General features: G+C 56.0%; 1 protein-coding gene across 1 annotated transcript in view; it reads right to left on the bottom strand.

Annotated features, from left to right (window-relative positions):
• Nucleotides 1-514: 514 nt before the first annotated feature.
• LOC140727516 (uncharacterized) overlaps nucleotides 515-23,686 on the bottom strand; it is a 57,033-nt gene continuing 33,861 nt past the window's right edge. The window contains exons 11-14 of the mRNA XM_073044959.1: nucleotides 19,603-19,650; nucleotides 13,360-13,407; nucleotides 3,713-3,760; nucleotides 515-566 (exon numbers count right to left, since the gene is read on the bottom strand). Of these exons, the coding sequence (XP_072901060.1) occupies nucleotides 515-566; nucleotides 3,713-3,760; nucleotides 13,360-13,407; nucleotides 19,603-19,650 (196 nt within the window). The remainder of the gene's footprint in view (nucleotides 567-3,712; nucleotides 3,761-13,359; nucleotides 13,408-19,602; nucleotides 19,651-23,686) is intronic.

Genomic DNA, 23,686 nt, shown 5'->3' with positions numbered 1-23,686 from the left:
GTGTTTCTGAGGCAGGGAGGAGTTTAGGGCCCAGAGGTGTTGACAGAAATGGGGAGAGGTGTGGGACTGGAGGAGGTCAGGGACGGGGAGGGTTGTAGGAGGCAGAGGGGTCTGAATCAGGGAGAGGCATAGAGACCAGAGGGGGAGGGAGACAAGGAGAGGCGTAGGGGGAAGAGGAGGAAAGGGAGAGGTGTAGGGAGCAGAGGGGTACTCTAAGGAAATTTCAATCTTCCGTTCGATGGGAGGTCTCTGACAGTCTCTGTCACTACTCCGCAGCCTCCCCCATGTGGCCTCTGAACTCCCGAGTCTTCAATCGTGCTCACCCAGACTCCCTACCACTGGGACAACAGCAGGAATGAAAGGCACAGGGAGAATACGAGTGAAAGAGAGAGTGGGGGGGAGAAAGCGAGAGTGAAAGAAAGGGGGAGAGAGGAAGGGAGAGAGTGTTACACAACTGGGAGGGCTTCTCTCGAACAACAGGAACCACTGGGAGGGTCTAGAATCCCAACACCTCTCACCTGGTGTCTGTGTATTCTGAGTGGAATTCATGATCTGGCTTGTTGTCACTGTGGAAAGAGAAAACAGTCAAACATTCCCCGTGCTGTGTTCGGAAGCTCTCCCATTCCTATTGGAAACCGAACAGGTCAGTCAGTATCTATGGAGGGAGGAACAAGGGGCAGAGCAAAGGGAAGAGTGGGAGGGAGAGGGGGACTATTCCGGGCGGTGGGGGGAATACTGAAGGGACGGCTTTAAGGAGAGAGGAAGAGAGAACAGAGTGAAGAAGGGAGTGAGAGTAAGAGATGAAGAGTGAGAGGGGAAGTGAAAGAAAGGGAGTAAGTGAGAAAGAGAGAGTGAAAGAAAGGGAGAAAGTCAGAGAGATGGAGAGAGTTGTTCGGACCTGAGGGTTTCACACAGACAGGAACGAGCGTACTTCAGAGGGGGTCGAGGAGTGGTCTGTGGGCCGGAGGGAGTCACAGAGATGCGGACGGTTTCAGATGTCGGAGCAGAACGCAGAGATGGGGAGTGGAGTAGGGGGTAGAACACTCCAAGGAGATGGGGATGGTTGTACGGGATGCAGTGGGTCACGGGGACAGGTTTGGGTGCCGAGGACAGAGAAAGGCTCAAAGTCAGGGTAAAGGGTGTAGCGGTCAGATGGGGTCACAAAGACAAGGAGGGAGAGGTTTAGGGACCAGGGGATGTCAGAGACAGGGAGAGGATTAGGGACCAGGGGAAGTCAGAGACAGGGAGAGGATTAGGGACGAGGGGATGTCAGAGACAGGGAGAGGTTTAGGGACCAGGGGATGTCAGAGACAGGGAGAGGATTAGGGAGCAGGGGATGTCAGAGACAGGGAGAGGATTAGGGACCAGGGGATATCTGAGACAGGGAGAGGATTAGGGACAAGGGGATATCAGAGACAGGGAGAGGATTAGGCACCAGAGGATGTCAGAGACAGGGAGAGGATTAGGGACCAGGGGATATCTGAGACAGGGAGAGGATTAGGGACAAGGGGATATCAGAGACAGGGAGAGGTTTAGGGACCAGGGGATATCTGAGACAGGGAGAGGATTAGGGACAAGGGGATATCAGAGACAGGGAGAGGATTAGGGAGCAGGGGATGTCAGAGACAGGGAGAGGATTAGGCACCAGGGGATATCAGAGACAGGGAGAGGACTAGGGACCAGAAGGGTATCACAGTAGTGCGATGGAGTGCAGCGGGAGAAGTGGATCTTAGAGATGGGGAGGGTGTAGGGTCCGGAGAGTGTGACAGAGATGGGGAGGGTGTAGAGTCTGGAGAGTGTGACAGAGATTGGGAGGGTGTAGGGTCCGGATATAGTGACAGAGATGGGGAGTGTGTAGGGTCCGGAGAGTGTGACAGAGATGGGGAGGGTGTAGGGTCCGGAGAGTGTGACAGAGATGGGGAGGGTGTAGGATCCGGGGAGTGTGACACAGATGGGGAGGGTGTAGGATCCGGAGTATGTGACAGAGATGGGGAGGTTGTAGGGTCTGGAGAGTGTGACAGAGATGGGGAGTGTGTACGGTCTGGAGAGTGTGACAGAGATTGGGAGGGTGTAGGGTCCGGACAGTGTGACCGAGATGGGGAGGGTGTAGGATCTGGAGAGTGTGACACAGATGGGGTTGGTGTAGGATCCGGAGAGTGTGACAGAGATGGGGATGGTGTAGGATCCGGACAGTGTGACAGAGATGGGGTGTGTGTAGGATCCGGAGAGTGTGACAGAGATGGGGAGGGTGTAGGGTCCGGAGAGTGTGACAGAGATGGGGAGTGTGTAGGATCCGGAGAGTGTGACAGAGATGGGCAGGGTGTAGGATCTGGAGAGTGTGACAGAGATGGGGAGGCTGTAGGATCCGGAGAGTGTGACAGAGATGGGCAGGGTGTAGGATCCGGAGAGTGTGACAGAGATGGGCAGGGTGTAGGATCCGGAGACTGTGACAGAGATGGTGAGGGTGTAGGATCCGGAGAGTGTGACTGAGATGGGGAGGGTGTAGGATCCGGAGACTGTGACAGAGATGGGGAGGGTGTAGGGTCCGGAGACTGTGACAGAGATGGGGAGGGTGTAGGGTCCGGAGAGTGTGACAGAGATGGGGAAGGTGTAGAGTCCACTGATGTGGTGGGGTGTAGGGACTGTAGGGGGTCACAGAGACAGTGAGTGTTACAGGCGCCAGAGATATTCACTGAGACGGAGAGAGCGATAGGTGCCAGAGGGGCCAATGAAAATGTTAATAGGCTGGAAGGGTTCAGAGAAGTGTGGAGCTGTGTCATGGCCATGGTGTGTGACAGAGATGGGAAGGGTTGTAGTGGACAGGGAGGACTGTGGAGGTCCGGGCGGGATCATAATGATGGGGAAGGATGTAGGAGCTGGAGTGGGTCAAAGAGTAGGGGAGAGTTGCTGTGGCTGGAGGAAGTCACAGACGGGGAGGAGTCTCGGTGTCGGTGTGGGTGTATGGGCCTTGGGTCACAGAGACGACGGGTGTAAGGGCCGGAGGGGATCTCAGAGACGGGGTACAGTGACAGAGACAGCAAAGGGTTGGTGGAGGTCGGAGAGACAGGGAGGTGTGTATGGTCCAGGAGGTTTCCAGAGATGGTGTTGTTCTAGTGACTGGAGTGATTACAGAAATGTCGGGGGTGTAGGATCCAGAATGGGTTCCAGTGATGCAAAGGGTGTAGGATCAGAGGGTGTTTCTGAGGCAGGGAGGAGTTTAGGGCCCAGAGGTGTTGACAGAAATGGGGAGAGGTGTGGGACTGGAGGAGGTCAGGGACGGGGAGGGTTGTAGGAGGCAGAGGGGTCTGAATCAGGGAGAGGCATAGAGACCAGAGGGGGAGGGAGACAAGGAGAGGCGTAGGGGGAAGAGGAGGAAAGGGAGAGGTGTAGGGAGCAGAGGGGTACTCTAAGGAAATTTCAATCTTCCGTTCGATGGGAGGTCTCTGACAGTCTCTGTCACTACTCCGCAGCCTCCCCCATGTGGCCTCTGAACTCCCGAGTCTTCAATCGTGCTCACCCAGACTCCCTACCACTGGGACAACAGCAGGAATGAAAGGCACAGGGAGAATACGAGTGAAAGAGAGAGTGGGGGGGAGAAAGCGAGAGTGAAAGAAAGGGGGAGAGAGGAAGGGAGAGAGTGTTACACAACTGGGAGGGCTTCTCTCGAACAACAGGAACCACTGGGAGGGTCTAGAATCCCAACACCTCTCACCTGGTGTCTGTGTATTCTGAGTGGAATTCATGATCTGGCTTGTTGTCACTGTGGAAAGAGAAAACAGTCAAACATTCCCCGTGCTGTGTTCGGAAGCTCTCCCATTCCTATTGGAAACCGAACAGGTCAGTCAGTATCTATGGAGGGAGGAACAAGGGGCAGAGCAAAGGGAAGAGTGGGAGGGAGAGGGGGACTATTCCGGGCGGTGGGGGGAATACTGAAGGGACGGCTTTAAGGAGAGAGGAAGAGAGAACAGAGTGAAGAAGGGAGTGAGAGTAAGAGATGAAGAGTGAGAGGGGAAGTGAAAGAAAGGGAGTAAGTGAGAAAGAGAGAGTGAAAGAAAGGGAGAAAGTCAGAGAGATGGAGAGAGTTGTTCGGACCTGAGGGTTTCACACAGACAGGAACGAGCGTACTTCAGAGGGGGTCGAGGAGTGGTCTGTGGGCCGGAGGGAGTCACAGAGATGCGGACGGTTTCAGATGTCGGAGCAGAACGCAGAGATGGGGAGTGGAGTAGGGGGTAGAGCACTCCAAGGAGATGGGGATGGTTGTACGGGATGCAGTGGGTCACGGGGACAGGTTTGGGTGCCGAGGACAGAGAAAGGCTCAAAGTCAGGGTAAAGGGTGTAGCGGTCAGATGGGGTCACAAAGACAAGGAGGGAGAGGTTTAGGGACCAGGGGATGTCAGAGACAGGGAGAGGATTAGGGACCAGGGGAAGTCAGAGACAGGGAGAGGATTAGGGACGAGGGGATGTCAGAGACAGGGAGAGGTTTAGGGACCAGGGGATGTCAGAGACAGGGAGAGGATTAGGGAGCAGGGGATGTCAGAGACAGGGAGAGGATTAGGGACCAGGGGATATCTGAGACAGGGAGAGGATTAGGGACAAGGGGATATCAGAGACAGGGAGAGGATTAGGCACCAGAGGATGTCAGAGACAGGGAGAGGATTAGGGACCAGGGGATATCTGAGACAGGGAGAGGATTAGGGACAAGGGGATATCAGAGACAGGGAGAGGTTTAGGGACCAGGGGATATCTGAGACAGGGAGAGGATTAGGGACAAGGGGATATCAGAGACAGGGAGAGGATTAGGGAGCAGGGGATGTCAGAGACAGGGAGAGGATTAGGCACCAGGGGATATCAGAGACAGGGAGAGGACTAGGGACCAGAAGGGTATCACAGTAGTGCGATGGAGTGCAGCGGGAGAAGTGGATCTTAGAGATGGGGAGGGTGTAGGGTCCGGAGAGTGTGACAGAGATGGGGAGGGTGTAGAGTCTGGAGAGTGTGACAGAGATTGGGAGGGTGTAGGGTCCGGATATAGTGACAGAGATGGGGAGTGTGTAGGGTCCGGAGAGTGTGACAGAGATGGGGAGGGTGTAGGGTCCGGAGAGTGTGACAGAGATGGGGAGGGTGTAGGATCCGGGGAGTGTGACACAGATGGGGAGGGTGTAGGATCCGGAGTATGTGACAGAGATGGGGAGGTTGTAGGGTCTGGAGAGTGTGACAGAGATGGGGAGTGTGTACGGTCTGGAGAGTGTGACAGAGATTGGGAGGGTGTAGGGTCCGGACAGTGTGACCGAGATGGGGAGGGTGTAGGATCTGGAGAGTGTGACACAGATGGGGATGGTGTAGGATCCGGAGAGTGTGACAGAGATGGGGATGGTGTAGGATCCGGACAGTGTGACAGAGATGGGGTGTGTGTAGGATCCGGAGAGTGTGACAGAGATGGGGAGGGTGTAGGGTCCGGAGAGTGTGACAGAGATGGGGAGGGTGTAGGGTCCGGAGAGTGTGACAGAGATGGGGAGGGTGTATGGTCCGGAGAGTGTGACACAGATGGGGATGGTGTAGGATCCGGAGTGTGTGACAGAGATGGGGAGGGTGTAGGTTCCGGAGATAGTGACAGAGATGGGGAGGGTGTAGGATCCGGAGAGTGTGACAGAGATGGGGAGGGTGTAGGATACGGAGAGTGTGACAGTGATGGGGAGGGTGTAGGATCCGGAGAGTGTGACTGTGATGGGGAGGTTGTAGGATCCGGAGAGTGTGACAGAGATGGGGAGTGTGTAGGGTCCGGAGAGTGTGACAGAGATGCGGAGGATGTAGGATCCGGACAGTGTGACAGAGATGGGGAGGGTGTAGGATCCGGAGTGTGTGACAGAGATGGGGAGGGTGTAGGATCCGGAGAGTGTGACAGTGATGGGGAGGGTGTAGGATCCGGAGAGTGTGACTGTGATGGGGAGGGTGTAGGATCCGGAGAGTGTGACAGTGATGGGGAGGGTGTAGGATCCGGAGAGTGTGACTGTGATGGGGAGGGTGTAGGATCCGGAGAGTGTGACTGTGATTGGGAGGGTGTAGGGTCCGGAGAGTGTGACAGAGATGGGGAGGGTGTAGGATCCGGAGTGTGTGACAGAGATGGGGAGGGTGTAGGGTCTGGAGAGTGTAACAGAGATGGGGAGGGTGTAGGGTCCGGACAGTGTGACAGAGATGGGGAGGGTGTAGGGTCCGGAGAAGGATACAGAGATGACGAGGGTGTAGGATCTGGAGAGTGTGACAGAGATGGGGAGTCTGTAGGAATCGGACAGTGTGACAGAGATGGGGAGGGTGTAGTTTCCGAACAGTGTGACAGAGATGGCGAGGGTGTAGGATCCGGACAGTGTGAACGAGATGGGGAGGGTGTATGGTCCGGAGAGTGTGACAGAGATGGTGAGGGTGTAGGATCCGGAGTGTGTGACAGAGATGCAGAGGGTGCATGGTCCGGAGAGTGTGACAGAGATAGGGAAGGTGTAGAGTCCACTGATGTGGTGGGGTGTAGGGACTGTAGGGGGTCACAGAGACAGTGAGTGTTACAGGTGCCAGAGATATTCACTGAGACGGAGAGAGCGATAGGTGCCAGAGGGGCCAATGAAAATGTTAATAGGCTGGAAGGGTTCAGAGAAGTGTGGAGCTGTGTCATGGCCATGGTGTGTGACAGAGATGGGAAGGGTTGTAGTGGACAGGGAGGACTGAGGACTGTGGAGGTCCGGGCGGGATCATAATGATGGGGATGGATGTAGGAGCTGGAGTGGGACAAAGAGTAGGGGAGAGTTGCTGTGGCTGGAGGAAGTCACAGACGGGGAGGAGTCTCGGTGTCGGTGTGGGTCTATGGGCCTTGGGTCACAGAGACGAATGGTGTAAGTGCCGGAGGGGATCTCAGAGACGGGGTACAGTGACAGAGACAGCAAAGGGTTGGTGGAGGTCGGAGAGACAGGGAGGTGTGTATGGTCCAGGAGGTTTCCAGAGATGGTGTTGTTCTAGTGGCCGGAGTGATTACAGAAACGTCGGGGGGGTAGGATCCAGAATGGGTTCCAGTGATGCAAAGGGTGTAGGATCCAGAGGGTGTTTCTGAGGCAGGGAGGAGTTTAGGGCCCAGAGGTGTTGACAGAGATGGGGAGTGGTGTGGGACTGGAGGAGGTCAGAGACGGCGAGGGTTGTAGGAGGCAGAGGGGTCTGAATCAGGGAGAGGCATAGAGACCAGAGGGGGAGAGAGACAAGGAGAGGCGTAGGGAGCAGAGGAGGAAAGGGAGAGGTGTAGGGAGCAGAGGGGGACTGGGAGAGGTGTAGGGAGCAGAGGAGGAAAGGGAGAAGTTTAGGGAGCAGGGGATGTCAGAGACAGGGAGAGGATTAGGGACCAGGGGATGTCAGAGACAGGGAGAGGATTAGCGAGCAGGGGATGTCAGAGACAGGGAGAGGATTAGGGACCAAGGGATATCTGAGACAGGGAGAGGATTAGGGACCAGGGGATATCAGAGACAGGGAGAGGATTAGGGACCAGGGGATATCAGAGACAGGGAGAGGATTAGGGACCAGGGGATGTCAGAGACAGGGGGAGGATTAGGGACCAGGGGATGTCAGAGACAGGGAGAGGTTTAGGGACCAGGGGATGTCAGAGACAGGGAGAGGTTTAGGGACCAGGGGATGTCAGAGACAGGGAGAGGATTAGGGACCAGGGGATATCAGAGACAGGGAGAGGATTAGGGACCAGAAGGGTATCACAGTAGTGCGATGGAGTGCAGCGGGAGAAGTGGATCTTAGAGATGGGGAGGGTGTAGCATCCGGAGAGTGTGACAGAGATGGGGAGGGTGTAGAGTCTGGAGAGTGTGACAGAGATCGGGAGGGTGTAGGGTCCGGATATAGTGACAGAGATGGGGAGGGTGTAGGATCTGGAGAGTGTGACAGAGATGGGGAGGGTGTATGGTGTGGAGAGTGTGACAGAGATGGGGAGGGTGTAGGATTCGGAGAGTGTGACAGAGATGGGGAGGGTGTAGGATTCGGAGAGTGTGACAGAGATGGGGAGGGTGTATGGTCTAGAGAGTGTGACAGAGATGGGGATGGTGTAGGGTCAGGAGAGTGTGACAGAGATGGGGAGGGTGTCGGATCCGGAGAGTGTGACAGAGATTGGGGGTGTGTAGGATCCGGAGAGTGTGACAGAGATGGGGAGGGTGTAGGATCTGGAGAGTGTGACAGAGATGGGGAGGGTGTATGGTCTAGAGAGTGTGACAGAGATGGGGATGGTGTAGGGTCAGGAGAGTGTGACAGAGATGGGGAGGGTGTAGGATCCGGAGAGTGTGACAGAGATTGGGGGTGTGTAGGATCCGGAGAGTGTGACAGAGATGGGGAGGTTGTAGGGTCCAGAGATAGTGACAGAGATGGGGTGGGTGTAGGGTCCGGACAGTGTGACAAATATGGGGAGGGTGTAGGATCCGGACAGTGTGACAGAGATGGGGAGGTTGTAGGATCCGGCGATAGTGACAGAGATGGGGAGGGTGTAGGGTCCGGAGACTGTGACAGAGATGGGGAGGGTGTAGGATCCAGACAGTGTGACAGAGATGGGGAGGGTGTAGGGTCCGGAGACTTTGACAGAGATGGGGAGGGTGTAGGATCAGGAGATAGTGACAGATATGGGGATGGTGTAGGGTCCGGAGAGTGTGACAGAGATGGGGACGGTGTAGGGTCCAGAGATAGTGACAGATCTGGGGAGGGTGTAGGGTCCGGAGAGTGTGACAGATATGGGGAGGGTGTAGGGTCCGTAGAGTGTGACAGAGATGGGGAGGTTGTAGGGTCCAGAGATAGTGACAGAGATGGGGAGAGTGTAGGATCCGGACAGTGTGACAGAGATGGGGAGGGTGCAGGATCCGGAGAGTGTGACAGAGATGGGGAGGTTGTAGGATCCGGATATAGTGACAGAGATGGGGATGGTGTAGGATTCGGAGAGTGTGACAGAGATGGGGAGTGTGTAGGATCCGGACATTGTGACAGAGATGGGGAGGGTGTAGGGTCCGGACAGTGTGACAGAGATGGGGAGGGTGTAGGGTCCGGAGAAGGTTACAGAGATGACGAGGGTGTAGGATCTGGAGAGTGTGACAGAGATGGGGAGTCTGTAGGAATCGGACAGTGTGACAGAGATGGGGAGGGTGTAGTTTCCGAACAGTGTGACAGAGATGGCGAGGGTGTAGGATCCGGACAGTGTGAACGAGATGGGGAGGGTGTATGGTCCGGAGAGTGTGACAGAGATGGTGAGGGTGTAGGATCCGGAGTGTGTGACAGAGATGCAGAGGGTGTATGGTCCGGAGAGTGTGACAGAGATAGGGAAGGTGTAGAGTCCACTGATGTGGTGGGGTGTAGGGACTGTAGGGGGTCACAGAGACAGTGAGTGTTACAGGTGCCAGAGATATTCACTGAGACGGAGAGAGCGATAGGTGCCAGAGGGGCCAATGAAAATGTTAATAGGCTGGAAGGGTTCAGAGAAGTGTGGAGCTGTGTCATGGCCATGGTGTGTGACAGAGATGGGAAGGGTTGTAGTGGACAGGGAGGACTGAGGACTGTGGAGGTCCGGGCGGGATCATAATGATGGGGATGGATGTAGGAGCTGGAGTGGGACAAAGAGTAGGGGAGAGTTGCTGTGGCTGGAGGAAGTCACAGACGGGGAGGAGTCTCGGTGTCGGTGTGGGTCTATGGGCCTTGGGTCACAGAGACGAATGGTGTAAGTGCCGGAGGGGATCTCAGAGACGGGGTACAGTGACAGAGACAGCAAAGGGTTGGTGGAGGTCGGAGAGACAGGGAGGTGTGTATGGTCCAGGAGGTTTCCAGAGATGGTGTTGTTCTAGTGGCCGGAGTGATTACAGAAACGTCGGGGGGGTAGGATCCAGAATGGGTTCCAGTGATGCAAAGGGTGTAGGATCCAGAGGGTGTTTCTGAGGCAGGGAGGAGTTTAGGGCCCAGAGGTGTTGACAGAGATGGGGAGTGGTGTGGGACTGGAGGAGGTCAGAGACGGCGAGGGTTGTAGGAGGCAGAGGGGTCTGAATCAGGGAGAGGCATAGAGACCAGAGGGGGAGAGAGACAAGGAGAGGCGTAGGGAGCAGAGGAGGAAAGGGAGAGGTGTAGGGAGCAGAGGGGGACTGGGAGAGGTGTAGGGAGCAGAGGAGGAAAGGGAGAGGTTTAGGGAGCAGGGGATGTCAGAGACAGGGAGAGGATTAGGGACCAGGGGATGTCAGAGACAGGGAGAGGATTAGGGAGCAGGGGATGTCAGAGACAGGGAGAGGATTAGGGACCAAGGGATATCTGAGACAGGGAGAGGATTAGGGACCAGGGGATATCAGAGACAGGGAGAGGATTAGGGACCAGGGGATATCAGAGACAGGGAGAGGATTAGGGACCAGGGGATGTCAGAGACAGGGGGAGGATTAGGGACCAGGGGATGTCAGAGACAGGGAGAGGTTTAGGGACCAGGGGATGTCAGAGACAGGGAGAGGTTTAGGGACCAGGGGATGTCAGAGACAGGGAGAGGATTAGGGACCAGGGGATATCAGAGACAGGGAGAGGATTAGGGACCAGAAGGGTATCACAGTAGTGCGATGGAGTGCAGCGGGAGAAGTGGATCTTAGAGATGGGGAGGGTGTAGGATCCGGAGAGTGTGACAGAGATGGGGAGGGTGTAGAGTCTGGAGAGTGTGACAGAGATCGGGAGGGTGTAGGGTCCGGATATAGTGACAGAGATGGGGAGGGTGTAGGATCTGGAGAGTGTGACAGAGATGGGGAGGGTGTATGGTGTGGAGAGTGTGACAGAGATGGGGAGGGTGTAGGATTCGGAGAGTGTGACAGAGATGGGGAGGGTGTAGGATTCGGAGAGTGTGACAGAGATGGGGAGGGTGTATGGTCTAGAGAGTGTGACAGAGATGGGGATGGTGTAGGGTCAGGAGAGTGTGACAGAGATGGGGAGGGTGTAGGATCCGGAGAGTGTGACAGAGATTGGGGGTGTGTAGGATCCGGAGAGTGTGACAGAGATGGGGAGGGTGTAGGATCTGGAGAGTGTGACAGAGATGGGGAGGGTGTATGGTCTAGAGAGTGTGACAGAGATGGGGATGGTGTAGGGTCAGGAGAGTGTGACAGAGATGGGGAGGGTGTAGGATCCGGAGAGTGTGACAGAGATGGGGAGGGTGTAGGGTCCGGAGAGTGTGACAGAGATGGGGGGTGTGTAGGATCCGGAGAGTGTGACAGAGATGGGGAGGTTGTAGGGTCCAGAGATAGTGACAGAGATGGGTAGGGTGTAGGATCCGGACAGTGTGACAGAGATGGGGAGGGTGTAGGGTCCGGAGACTTTGACAGAGATGGGGAGGGTGTAGGATCAGGAGATAGTGACAGATATGGGGATGGTGTAGGGTCCGGAGAGTGTGACAGATATGGGGACGGTGTAGGGTCCAGAGATAGTGACAGATCTGGGGAGGGTGTAGGGTCCGGAGAGTGTGACAGATATGGGGAGGGTGTAGGGTCCGTAGAGTGTGACAGAGATGGGGAGGTTGTAGGGTCCAGTGATAGTGACAGAGATGGGGAGAGTGTAGGATCCGGAGACTGTGACAGAGATGGGGAGGGTGTAGGGTCCAGAGATAGTGACAGAGATGGGGAGGGTGCAGGATCCGGAGAGTGTGACAGAGATGGGGAGGTTGTAGGATCCGGATATAGTGACAGAGATGGGGAAGGTGTAGGATCCGGAGTGTGTGACAGAGATGGGGAGGGTGTAGGATTCGGAGAGTGTGACAGAGATGGGGAGGGTGTAGGGTCCGGAGAGTGTGACAGAGATGAGGAGGCTGTAGGATCCGGAGAGTGTGATAGAGATGGGGAGGGTGTAGGGTCAGGAGAGTGTGACAGAGATGCGGAGGGTGTAGGATCCGGAGTGTGTGACAGAGATGGGTAGGGTGTAGGATTCGGAGAGTGTGTTAGAGATGGGGATGGTGTAGGGTCCGGAGAGTGTGACAGAGATGGGGAGGGTGTTGGATTCGGAGAGTGTGACAGAGATGGGGAGGGTATAGGATCCGGAGAGTGTGACAGAGATGGGGAGGGTGTAGGGTCTGGAGAGTGTGACAGAGATGGGGAGTGTGTAGGATCCGGAGAGTGTGACAGAGATGGGCAGGGTGTAGGATCTGGAGAGTGTGACAGAGATGGGGAGGCTGTAGGATCCGGAGAGTGTGACTGAGATGGGGAGGGTGTATGGTCCGGAGAGTGTGACAGAGATGGGGAGGTGTAGAGTTAACTGATGTGGTGGGGTGTAGGGACTGTTGGGGGTCACAGAGACAGTGAGTGTTACAGGCGCCAGAGATATTCACTGAGACGGAGAGAGCGATAGGTGCCAGAGGGGCCAATGAAAATGTTAATAGGCTGGAAGGGTTCAGAGAAGTGTGGAGCTGTGTCATGGCCATGGTGTGTGACAGAGATGGGAAGGGTTGTAGTGGACAGGGAGGACTGTGGAGGTCCGGGCGGGATCATAATGATGGGGAAGGATGTAGGAGCTGGAGTGGGTCAAAGAGTAGGGGAGAGTTGCTGTGGCTGGAGGAAGTCACAGACGGGGAGGAGTCTCGGTGTCGGTGTGGGTGTATGGGCCTTGGGTCACAGAGACGACGGGTGTAAGGGCCGGAGGGGATCTCAGAGACGGGGTACAGTGACAGAGACAGCAAAGGGTTGGTGGAGGTCGGAGAGACAGGGAGGTGTGTATGGTCCAGGAGGTTTCCAGAGATGGTGTTGTTCTAGTGGCCGGAGTGATTACAGAAATGTCGGGCGTGTAGGATCCAGAATGGGTTCCAGTGATGCAAAGGGTGTAGGATCAGAGGGTGTTTCTGAGGCAGGGAGGAGTTTAGGGCCCAGAGGTGTTGACAGAAATGGGGAGAGGTGTGGGACTGGAGGAGGTCAGGGACGGGGAGGGTTGTAGGAGGCAGAGGGGTCTGAATCAGGGAGAGGCATAGAGACCAGAGGGGAAGAGAGACAAGGAGAGGCGTAGGGGGCAGAGGAGGAAAGGGAGAGGTTTAGGGAGCAGAGGGGTACTCTAAGGAAATTTCAATCTTCCGTTCGATGGGAGGTCTCTGACAGTCTCTGTCACTACTCCGCAGCCTCCCCCATGTGGCCTCTGCACTCCCGAGTCTTCAATCGTGCTCACCCAGACTCCCTACCACTGGGACAACAGCAGGAATGAAAGGCACAGGGAGAATACGAGTGAAAGAGAGAGTGGGGGGGAGAAAGCGAGAGTGAAAGAAAGGGGGAGAGAGGAAGGGAGAGAGTGTTACACAACTGGGAGGGCTTCTCTCGAACAACAGGAGTCACTGGGAGGTTCTAGAATCCCAACGCCTCTCACCTGGTGCCTGTGGATTCTGAGTGGAATTCATGATCTGGCTTGTTGTCACTGTGGAAAGAGAAAACAGTCAAACAATCCCCGTGCTGTGTTCGGAAGCTCTCCCATTCCTATTGGAAACCGAACAGGTCAGTCAGTATCTATGGAGGGAGGAACAAGGGGCAGAGCAAAGGGCAGAGTGGGAGGGAGAGGTGGACTATTCCGGGCGGTGGGGGGAATACTGAAGGGACGGCTTTAAGGAGAGAGGAAGAGAGAACAGAGTGAAGAAGGGAGTGAGAGTAAGAGATGAAGAGTGAGAGGGGAAGTGAAAGAAAGGGAGTAAGTGAGAAAGAGAGAGTGAAAGAAAGGGAGAAAGTCAGAGAGATGGAGAGAGTTGTTCGGACCTGAGGGTTTCACACAGACAGGAACGAGCGTACTTCAGAGGGGGTCGAGGAGTGGTCTGTGGGCCGGAGGGAGTCACAGAGATGCGGACGGTTTCAGATGTCGGAGGAGAACGCAGAGATGGGGAGTGGAGTAGGGGTAGAGCACTCCAAGGAGATGGGGATGGTTGTACGGGATGCAGTGGGTCACGGGGACAGGTTTGGGTGCCGAGGACAGAGAAAGGCTCAAAGTCAGGGTAAAGGGTGTAGCGGTCAGATGGGGTCACAAAGACAAGGAGGGAGAGGTTTAGGGACCAGGGGATGTCAGAGACAGGGAGAGGATTAGGGACCAGGGGAAGTCAGAGACAGGGAGAGGATTAGGGACGAGGGGATGTCAGAGACAGGGAGAGGTTTAGGGACCAGGGGATGTCAGAGACAGGGAGAGGATTAGGGAGCAGGGGATGTCAGAGACAGGGAGAGGATTAGGGACAAGGGGATATCAGAGACAGGGAGAGGATTAGGCACCAGAGGATGTCAGAGACAGGGAGAGGATTAGGGACCAGGGGATATCTGAGACAGGGAGAGGATTAGGGACAAGGGGATATCAGAGACAGGGAGAGGATTAGGGACCAGGGGATATCTGAGACAGGGAGAGGATTAGGGACAAGGGGATATCAGAGACAGGGAGAGGATTAGGGACCAGGGGATATCTGAGACAGGGAGAGGATTAGGCACCAGGGGATATCAGAGACAGGGAGAGGACTAGGGACCAGAAGGGTATCACAGTAGTGCGATGGAGTGCAGCGGGAGAAGTGGATCTTAGAGATGGGGAGGGTGTAGGGTCCGGAGAGTGTGACAGAGATGGGGAGGGTGTAGAGTCTGGAGAGTGTGACAGAGATTGGGAGGGTGTAGGGTCCGGATATAGTGACAGAGATGGGGAGTGTGTAGGGTCCGGAGAGTGTGACAGAGATGGGGAGGGTGTAGGGTCCGGAGAGTGTGACAGAGATGGGGAGGGTGTAGGATCCGGGGAGTGTGACACAGATGGGGAGGGTGTAGGATCCGGAGAGTGTGACAGAGATGGGGAGGTTGTAGGGTCTGGAGAGTGTGACAGAGATGGGGAGTGTGTACGGTCTGGAGAGTGTGACAGAGATGGGGAGGGTGTAGGGTCCGGACAGTGTGACCGAGATGGGGAGGGTGTAGGATCTGGAGAGTGTGACACAGATGGGGATGGTGTAGGATCCGGAGAGTGTGACAGAGATGGGGAGGGTGTAGGATCCGGACAGTGTGACAGAGATGGGGTGTGTGTAGGATCCGGAGAGTGTGACAGAGATGGGGAGGGTGTAGGGTCCGGAGAGTGTGACAGAGATGGGGAGGATGTAGGGTCCGGAGAGTGTGACAGAGATGGGGAGGGTGTATGGTCCGGAGAGTGTGACACAGATGGGGATGGTGTAGGATCCGGAGTGTGTGACAGAGATGGGGAGGGTGTAGGATCCGGAGAGTGTGACACTGATGGGGATGGTGTAGGATCCGGAGAGTGTGACAGAGATGTGGAGGGTGTAGGATCCGGACAGTGTGACAGAGATGGGGTGGTTGTAGGATCCGGAGAGTGTGACAGAGATTGGGAGTGTGTAGAATCCGGAGAGTGTGACAGATATGGGGAGGGTGTAGGTTCCGGAGAGTGTGACAGAGATGGGGAGGGTGTAGGATCCGGAGAGTGTGACAGAGATGGGGAGGGTGTAGGATCCGGAGAGTGTGACAGAGATGGGGAGGGTGTAGGATCCGGAGAGTGTGACAGAGATGGGGAGGGTGTAGGATCCGGAGAGTGTGACAGAGATGGGGAGTGTGTAGGATCCGGAGAGTGTGACAGAGATGGGGAGGGTGTAGGATCCGGAGAGTGTGACAGAGATGGGGAGTGTGTAGTATCCGGAGAGTGTGACAGAGATGGGGAGTGTGTAGGATCCGGAGAGTGTGACAGAGATGGGGAGGGTGTAGGATCCGGAGAGTGTGACAGAGATGGGGAGGGTGTAGGATCCGGAGAGTGTGACAGAGATGGGGAGGGTGTAGGATCCGGAGAGTGTGACAGAGATGGGGAGGGTGTAGGATCCGGAGAGTGTGACAGAGATGGGGAGGGTGTAGGATCCGGAGAGTGTGACAGAGATGGGGAGGTTGTAGGGTCCGGAGAGTGTGACAGAGATGGGGAGGGTGTAGGATCCGGAGAGTGTGACAGTGATGGGGAGGGTGTAGGATCCGGAGAGTGTGACAGAGATGGGGAGTGTGTAGGGTCCGGAGAGTGTGACAGAGATGGGGAGTGTGTAGAATCCGGAGAGTGTGACAGAGATGGGGAGTGTGTAGGGTCCGGAGAGTGTGACAGAGATGGGGAGGGTGTAGGATCCGGAGAGTGTGACAGAGATGGGGAGGGTGTAGGGTCCGGAGAGTGTGTCAGAGATGGGGAGGGTGTAGGATCCGGAGTGTGTGACAGAGATGGGGAGGGTGTAGGATTCGGAGAGTGTGACAGAGATGGGGAGGTTGTAGGATTCGGAGAGTGTGACAGAGATGGGGAGAGTGTAGGGTCCGGAGACTGTGACAGAGATGGGGAGGGTGTAGGGTCCGGAGATTGTGACAGAGATGGGGAGTGTGTAGGGTCCGGAGAGTGTGACAGAGATGGGGAGTGTGTAGGATCCGGAGAGTGTGACAGAGATGGGGAGGGTGTAGGGTCAGGAGAGTGTGACAGAGATGGGGAGGTTGTAGGATTCGGAGAGTGTGACAGAGATGGGGAGGGTGTAGGATCAGGAGAGTGTGACAGAGATGGGGAGGGTGTAGGATCCGGAGAGTGTGACAGAGATGGGGAGGGTGTAGGATCAGGAGAGTGTGACAGAGATGGGGAGGGTGTAGGATTCGGAGAGTGTGACAGAGATGGGGAGAGTGTAGGGTCCGGACAGTGTGACAGAGATGGGGAGGGTGTAGGATTCGGAGAGTGTGACAGAGATGGGGAGGGAGTAGGATTCGGAGAGTGTGACAGAGATGGGGAGGGTGTAGGGTCTGGAGAGTGTGACAGAGATGGAGAGGGTGTAGGATCTGGAGAGTGTGACAGAGATGGGGAGGTTGTAGGATTCGGAGAGTGTGACAGAGATGGGGAGAGTGTAGGGTCCGGACAGTGTGACAGAGATGGGGAGGGTGTAGGATTCGGAGAGTGTGACAGAGATGGGGAGAGTGTAGGGTCCGGACAGTGTGACAGAGATGGGGAGAGTGTAGGATCAGGAGAGTGTGACACAGATGGGGAGGTTGTAGGATTCGGAGAGTGTGACAGAGATGGGGAGGGTGTAGGATCCGGAGAGTGTGACAGAGATTGGGAGTGTGTAGAATCCGGAGAGTGTGACAGATATGGGGAGGGTGTAGGTTCCGGAGATAGTGACAGAGATGGGGAGGGTGTAGGATCCGGAGAGTGTGACAGAGATGGGGAGGGTGTAGGATCCGGAGAGTGTGACTGTGATGGGGAGGGTGTAGGATCCGGAGAGTGTGACTGTGATGGGGAGGGTGTAGGATCCGGAGAGTGTGACTGTGATGGGGAGGGTGTAGGATCCGGAGAGTGTGACAGAGATGGGGAGGGTGTAGGATTCGGAGAGTGTGACAGAGATGGGGAGGGTGTAGGATCCGGAGAGTGTGACAGAGATGGGGAGGGTGTAGGATCCGGAGAGTGTGACAGAGATGGGGAGGCTGTAGGATCCGGAGAGTGTGACAGAGATGGGGAGGCTGTAGGATCCGGAGAGTGTGACAGAGATGGGGAGTGTGTAGGATCCGGAGAGTGTGACAGAGATGGGGAGGCTGTAGGATCCGGAGAGTGTGACAGAGATGGGGAGTGTGTAGGGTCCGGAGAGTGTGACAGAGATGGGGAGGGTGTAGGATCCGGAGTGTGTGACAGAGATGGGGAGGGTGTAGGATCCGGAGAGTGTGACAGAGATGGGGAGGGTGTAGGATTCGGAGAGTGTGACAGAGATGGGGAGGGTGTAGGGTCTGGAGAGTGTGACAGAGATGGGGAGGCTGTAGGATCCGGAGAGTGTGACAGAGATGGGGAGGGTGTAGGATTCGGAGAGTGTGACAGAGATGGGGAGGGTGTAGGATTCGGAGAGTGTGACAGAGATGGGGAGGGTGTAGGGTCTGGAGAGTGTGACAGAGATGGGGAGGCTGTAGGATCCGGAGAGTGTGACATATATGGGGAGGCTGTAGGGTCCGGAGAGTGTGACAGAGATGGGGAGTGTGTAGGATCCGGACATTGTGACAGAGATGGGGAGGGTGTAGGGTCCGGACAGTGTGACAGAGATGGGGAGGGTGTAGGGTCCGGAGAAGGTTACAGAGATGACGAGGGTGTAGGATCTGGAGAGTGTGACAGAGATGGGGAGTCTGTAGGAATCGGACAGTGTGACAGAGATGGGGAGGGTGTAGTTTCCGAACAGTGTGACAGAGATGGCGAGGGTGTAGGATCCGGACAGTGTGAACGAGATGGGGAGGGTGTAGGATCCGGAGTGTGTGACAGAGATGCAGAGGGTGTAGGATCCGGAGAGTGTGACTGAGATGGGGAGGGTGTATGGTCCGGAGAGTGTGACAGAGATAGGGAAGGTGTAGAGTCCACTGATGTGGTGGGGTGTAGGGACTGTAGGGGGTCACAGAGACAGTGAGTGTTACAGGTGCAAGAGATATTCACTGAGACGGAGAGAGCGATAGGTGCCAGAGGGGCCAATGAAAATGTGAATAGGCTGGAGGGGTTCAGAGAAGTGTGGAGCTGTGTCATGGCCATGGTGTGTGACAGAGATGGGAAGGGTTGTAGTGGACAGGGAGGACTGTGGAGGTCCGGGCGGGATCATAATGATGGGGAAGGATGTAGGAGCTGGAGTGGGTCAAATAGTAGGGGAGAGTTGCTGTGGCTGGAGGAAGTCACAGACGGGGAGGAGTCTCGGTGTCGGTGTGGGTCTATGGGCCTTGGGTCACAGAGACGAATGGTGTAAGTGCCGGAGGGGATCTCAGAGACGGGGTACAGTGACAGAGACAGCAAAGGGTTGGTGGAGGTCGGAGAGACAGGGAGGTGTGTATGGTCCAGGAGGTTTCCAGAGATGGTGTTGTTCTAGTGGCCGGAGTGATTACAGAAACGTCGGGGGGGTAGGATCCAGAATGGGTTCCAGTGATGCAAAGGGTGTAGGATCCAGAGGGTGTTCCTGAGGCAGGGAGGAGTTTAGGGCCCAGAGGTGTTGACAGAGATGGGGAGTGGTGTGGGACTGGAGAGTGTGACAGAGATGGGGATGGTGTAGGGTCCGGAGAGTGTGACAGAGATGGGGAGTGGTGTAGGATCCGGAGAGTGTGACACAGATGGGGAGGGTGTATGGTCCGGAGAGTGTGACAGAGATGGTGAGTGTGTAGGAGGCAGAGGGGTCTGAATCAGCGAGAGGCATAGAGACCAGAGGGGGAGAGAGACAAGGAGAGGCGTAGGGGGCAGAGGAGGAAAGGGAGCGGTGTAGGGAGCAGAGGGGGACTGGGAGAGGTGTAGGGAGCAGAGGAGGAAAGGGAGAGGTTTAGGGAGCAGAGGGGGACTCTATGGAAATTTCAATCTTCCGTTCGATGGGAGGTCTCTGACAGTCTCTGTCACTACTCCGCAGCCTCCCCCATGTGGCCTCTGCACTCCCGAGTCTTCAATCGTGCTCACCCAGACTCCCTACCACTGGGACAACAGCAGGAATGAAAGGCACAGGGAGAATACGAGTGAAAGAGAGAGTGGGGGGGAGAAAGTGAGAGTGAAAGAAAGGGGGAGAGAGGAAGGGAGAGAGTGTTACACAACTGGGAGGGCTTCTCTCGAACAACAGGAGTCACTGGGAGGGTCTAGAATCCCAACACCTCTCACCTGGTGCCTGTGGATTCTGAGTGGAATTCATGATCTGGCTTGTTGTCACTGTGGAAAGAGAAAACAGTCAAACATTCCCCGTGCTGTGTTCGGAAGCTCTCCCTTTCCTATTGGAAACCGAACAGGTCAGTCAGTATCTATGGAGGGAGGAACAAGGGGCAGAGCAAAGGGCAGAGTGGGAGGGAGAGGGGGACTATTCCGGGCGGTGGGGGGAATACTGAAGGGACGGCTTTAAGGAGAGAGGAAGAGAGAACAGAGTGAAGAAGGGAGTGAGAGTAAGAGATGAAGAGTGAGAGGGGAAGTGAAAGAAAGGGAGTAAGTGAGAAAGAGAGAGTGAAAGAAAGGGAGAAAGTCAGAGAGATGGAGAGAGTTGTTCGGACCTGAGGGTTTCACACAGACAGGAACGAGCGTACTTCAGAGGGGGTCGAGGAGTGGTCTGTGGGCCGGAGGGAGTCACAGAGATGCGGACGGTTTCAGATGTTGGAGGAGAACGCAGAGATGGGGAGTGGAGTAGGGGGTAGAGCACTCCAAGGAGATGGGGATGGTTGTACGGGATGCAGTGGGTCACGGGGACAGGTTTGGGTGCCGAGGACAGAGAAAGGCTCAAAGTCAGGGTAAAGGGTGTAGCGGTCAGATGGGGTCACAAAGACAAGGAGGGAGAGGTTTAGGGACCAGGGGATGTCAGAGACAGGGAGAGGATTAGGGACCAGGGGAAGTCAGAGACAGGGAGAGGATTAGGGACGAGGGGATGTCAGAGACAGGGAGAGGTTTAGGGACCAGGGGATGTCAGAGACAGGGAGAGGATTAGGGAGCAGGGGATGTCAGAGACAGGGAGAGGATTAGGGACAAGGGGATATCAGAGACAGGGAGAGGATTAGGCACCAGAGGATGTCAGAGACAGGGAGAGGATTAGGGACCAGGGGATATCTGAGACAGGGAGAGGATTAGGGACAAGGGGATATCAGAGACAGGGAGAGGATTAGGGACCAGGGGATATCTGAGACAGGGAGAGGATTAGGGACAAGGGGATATCAGAGACAGGGAGAGGATTAGGGACCAGGGGATATCTGAGACAGGGAGAGGATTAGGCACCAGGGGATATCAGAGACAGGGAGAGGACTAGGCACCAGAAGGCTATCACAGTAGTGCGATGGAGTGCAGCGGGAGAAGTGGATCTTAGAGATGGGGAGGGTGTAGGGTCCGGAGAGTGTGACAGAGATGGGGAGGGTGTAGAGTCTGGAGAGTGTGACAGAGATTGGGAGGGTGTAGGGTCCGGATATAGTGACAGAGATGGGGAGTGTGTAGGGTCCGGAGAGTGTGACAGAGATGGGGAGGGTGTAGGGTCCGGAGAGTGTGACAGAGATGGGGAGGGTGTAGGATCCGGGGAGTGTGACACAGATGGGGAGGGTGTAGGATCCGGAGAGTGTGACAGAGATGGGGAGGGTGTAGGGTCCGGAGAGTGTGACAGAGATTGGGAGGGTTTAGGATCCGGAGAGTGTGACAGAGATGGGGAGGGTGTAGGATCCGGAGAGTGTGACAGAGATGGGGAGGGTGTAGGGTCCGGAGAGTGTGACAGAGATGGGGAGGGTGTAGGGTCCGGAGAGTGTGACAGAGATGGGGAGGGTGTAGGGTCCGGAGAGTGTGACAGAGATGGGGAGGGTGTAGGATCCGGGGAGTGTGACACAGATGGGGAGGGTGTAGGATCCGGAGAGTGTGACAGAGATGGGGAGGGTGTATGGTCCGGAGAGTGTGACAGAGATGGGGAGGGTGTAGGATCCGGGGAGTGTGACACAGATGGGGAGGGTGTAGGGTCCGGAGAGTGTGACAGAGATTGGGAGGGTTTAGGATCCGGATATAGTGACAGAGATGGGGAGGGTGTAGGATCCGGAGAGTGTGACAGAGATGGGGAGGGTGTAGGATTCGGAGAGTGTGACAGAGATGGGGAGGGTGTAGGATCCGGAGAGTGTGACTGTGATGGGGAGGGTGTCGGATTCGGAGAGTGTGACAGAGATGGGGAGGGTGTAGGATCCGGAGAGTGTGACAGTGATGGGGAGGGTGTAGGATCCGGAGAGTGTGACTGTGATGGGGAGGGTGTAGGATCTGGAGAGTGTGACAGAGATGGGGAGGGTGTAGGATCCGGAGAGTGTGACAGAGATGGGGAGGCTGTAGGATCCGGAGAGTGTGACAGAGATGGGGAGGGTGTAGGATCCGGAGTGTGTGACAGAGATGGGGAGGGTGTAGGATCCGGAGAGTGTGACAGAGATGGGGAGGGTGTAGGATTCGGAGAGTGTGACAGAGATGGGGAGGGTGTAGGGTCTGGAGAGTGTGACAGAGATGGGGAGGCTGTAGGATCCGGAGAGTGTGACAGAGATGGGGAGGGTGTAGGATTCGGAGAGTGTGACAGAGATGGGGAGGTTGTAGGGTCCAGAGATAGTGACAGAGATGGGGAGTGTGTAGGATCCGGACATTGTGACAGAGATGGGGAGGGTGTAGGGTCCGGACAGTGTGACAGAGATGGGGAGGGTGTAGGGTCCGGAGAAGGTTACAGAGATGACGAGGGTGTAGGATCTGGAGAGTGTGACAGAGATGGGGAGTCTGTAGGAATCGGACAGTGTGACAGAGATGGGGTGTGTGTAGGATCCGGACAGTGTGAACGAGATGGGGAGGGTGTATGGTCCGGAGAGTGTGACAGAGATGGTGAGGGTGTAGGATCCGGAGTGTGTGACAGAGATGCAGAGGGTGTAGGATCCGGAGAGTGTGACTGAGATGGGGAGGGTGTATGGTCCGGAGAGTGTGACAGAGATAGGGAAGGTGTAGAGTCCACTGATGTGGTGGGGTGTAGGGACTGTAGGGGGTCACAGAGACAGTGAGTGTTACAGGTGCCAGAGATATTCACTGAGACGGAGAGAGCGATAGGTGCCAGAGGGGCCAATGAAAATGTTAATAGGCTGGAAGGGTTCAGAGAAGTGTGGAGCTGTGTCATGGCCATGGTGTGTGACAGAGATGGGAAGGGTTGTAGTGGACAGGGAGGACTGAGGACTGTGGAGGTCCGGGCGGGATCATAATGATGGGGAAGGATGTAGGAGCTGGAGTGGGTCAAATAGTAGGGGAGAGTTGCTGTGGCTGGAGGAAGTCACAGACGGGGAGGAGTCTCGGTGTCGGTGTGGGTCTATGGGCCTTGGGTCACAGAGACGAATGGTGTAAGTGCCGGAGGGGATCTCAGAGACGGGGTACAGTGACAGAGACAGCAAAGGGTTGGTGGAGGTCGGAGAGACAGGGAGGTGTGTATGGTCCAGGAGGTTTCCAGAGATGGTGTTGTTCTAGTGGCCGGAGTGATTACAGAAACGTCGGGGGGGTAGGATCCAGAATGGGTTCCAGTGATGCAAAGGGTGTAGGATCCAGAGGGTGTTCCTGAGGCAGGGAGGAGTTTAGGGCCCAGAGGTGTTGACAGAGATGGGGAGTGGTGTGGGACTGGAGAGTGTGACAGAGATGGGGATGGTGTAGGGTCCGGAGAGTGTGACAGAGATGGGGAGTGGTGTAGGATCCGGAGAGTGTGACACAGATGGGGAGGGTGTATGGTCCGGAGAGTGTGACAGAGATGGGGAGTGTGTACGGTCTGGAGAGTGTGACAGAGATGGGGAGGGTGTAGGAGGCAGAGGGGTCTGAATCAGCGAGAGGCATAGAGACCAGAGGGGGAGAGAGACAAGGAGAGGCGTAGGGGGCAGAGGAGGAAAGGGAGCGGTGTAGGGAGCAGAGGGGGACTGGGAGAGGTGTAGGGAGCAGAGGAGGAAAGGGAGAGGTTTAGGGAGCAGAGGGGGACTCTATGGAAATTTCAATCTTCCGTTCGATGGGAGGTCTCTGACAGTCTCTGTCACTACTCCGCAGCCTCCCCCATGTGGCCTCTGCACTCCCGAGTCTTCAATCGTGCTCACCCAGACTCCCTACCACTGGGACAACAGCAGGAATGAAAGGCACAGGGAGAATACGAGTGAAAGAGAGAGTGGGGGGGAGAAAGCGAGAGTGAAAGAAAGGGGGAGAGAGGAAGGGAGAGAGTGTTACACAACTGGGAGGGCTTCTCTCGAAC

The sequence above is a fragment of the Hemitrygon akajei genome, chromosome 1 (assembly GCF_048418815.1).
Source record: "Hemitrygon akajei chromosome 1, sHemAka1.3, whole genome shotgun sequence".
Classification (NCBI taxonomy): Eukaryota; Metazoa; Chordata; class Chondrichthyes; order Myliobatiformes; family Dasyatidae; genus Hemitrygon; species Hemitrygon akajei.
The sequence above is the reverse complement of the archived record's forward strand: the minus strand, read 5'-3'. Positions and strand labels throughout refer to the sequence as shown.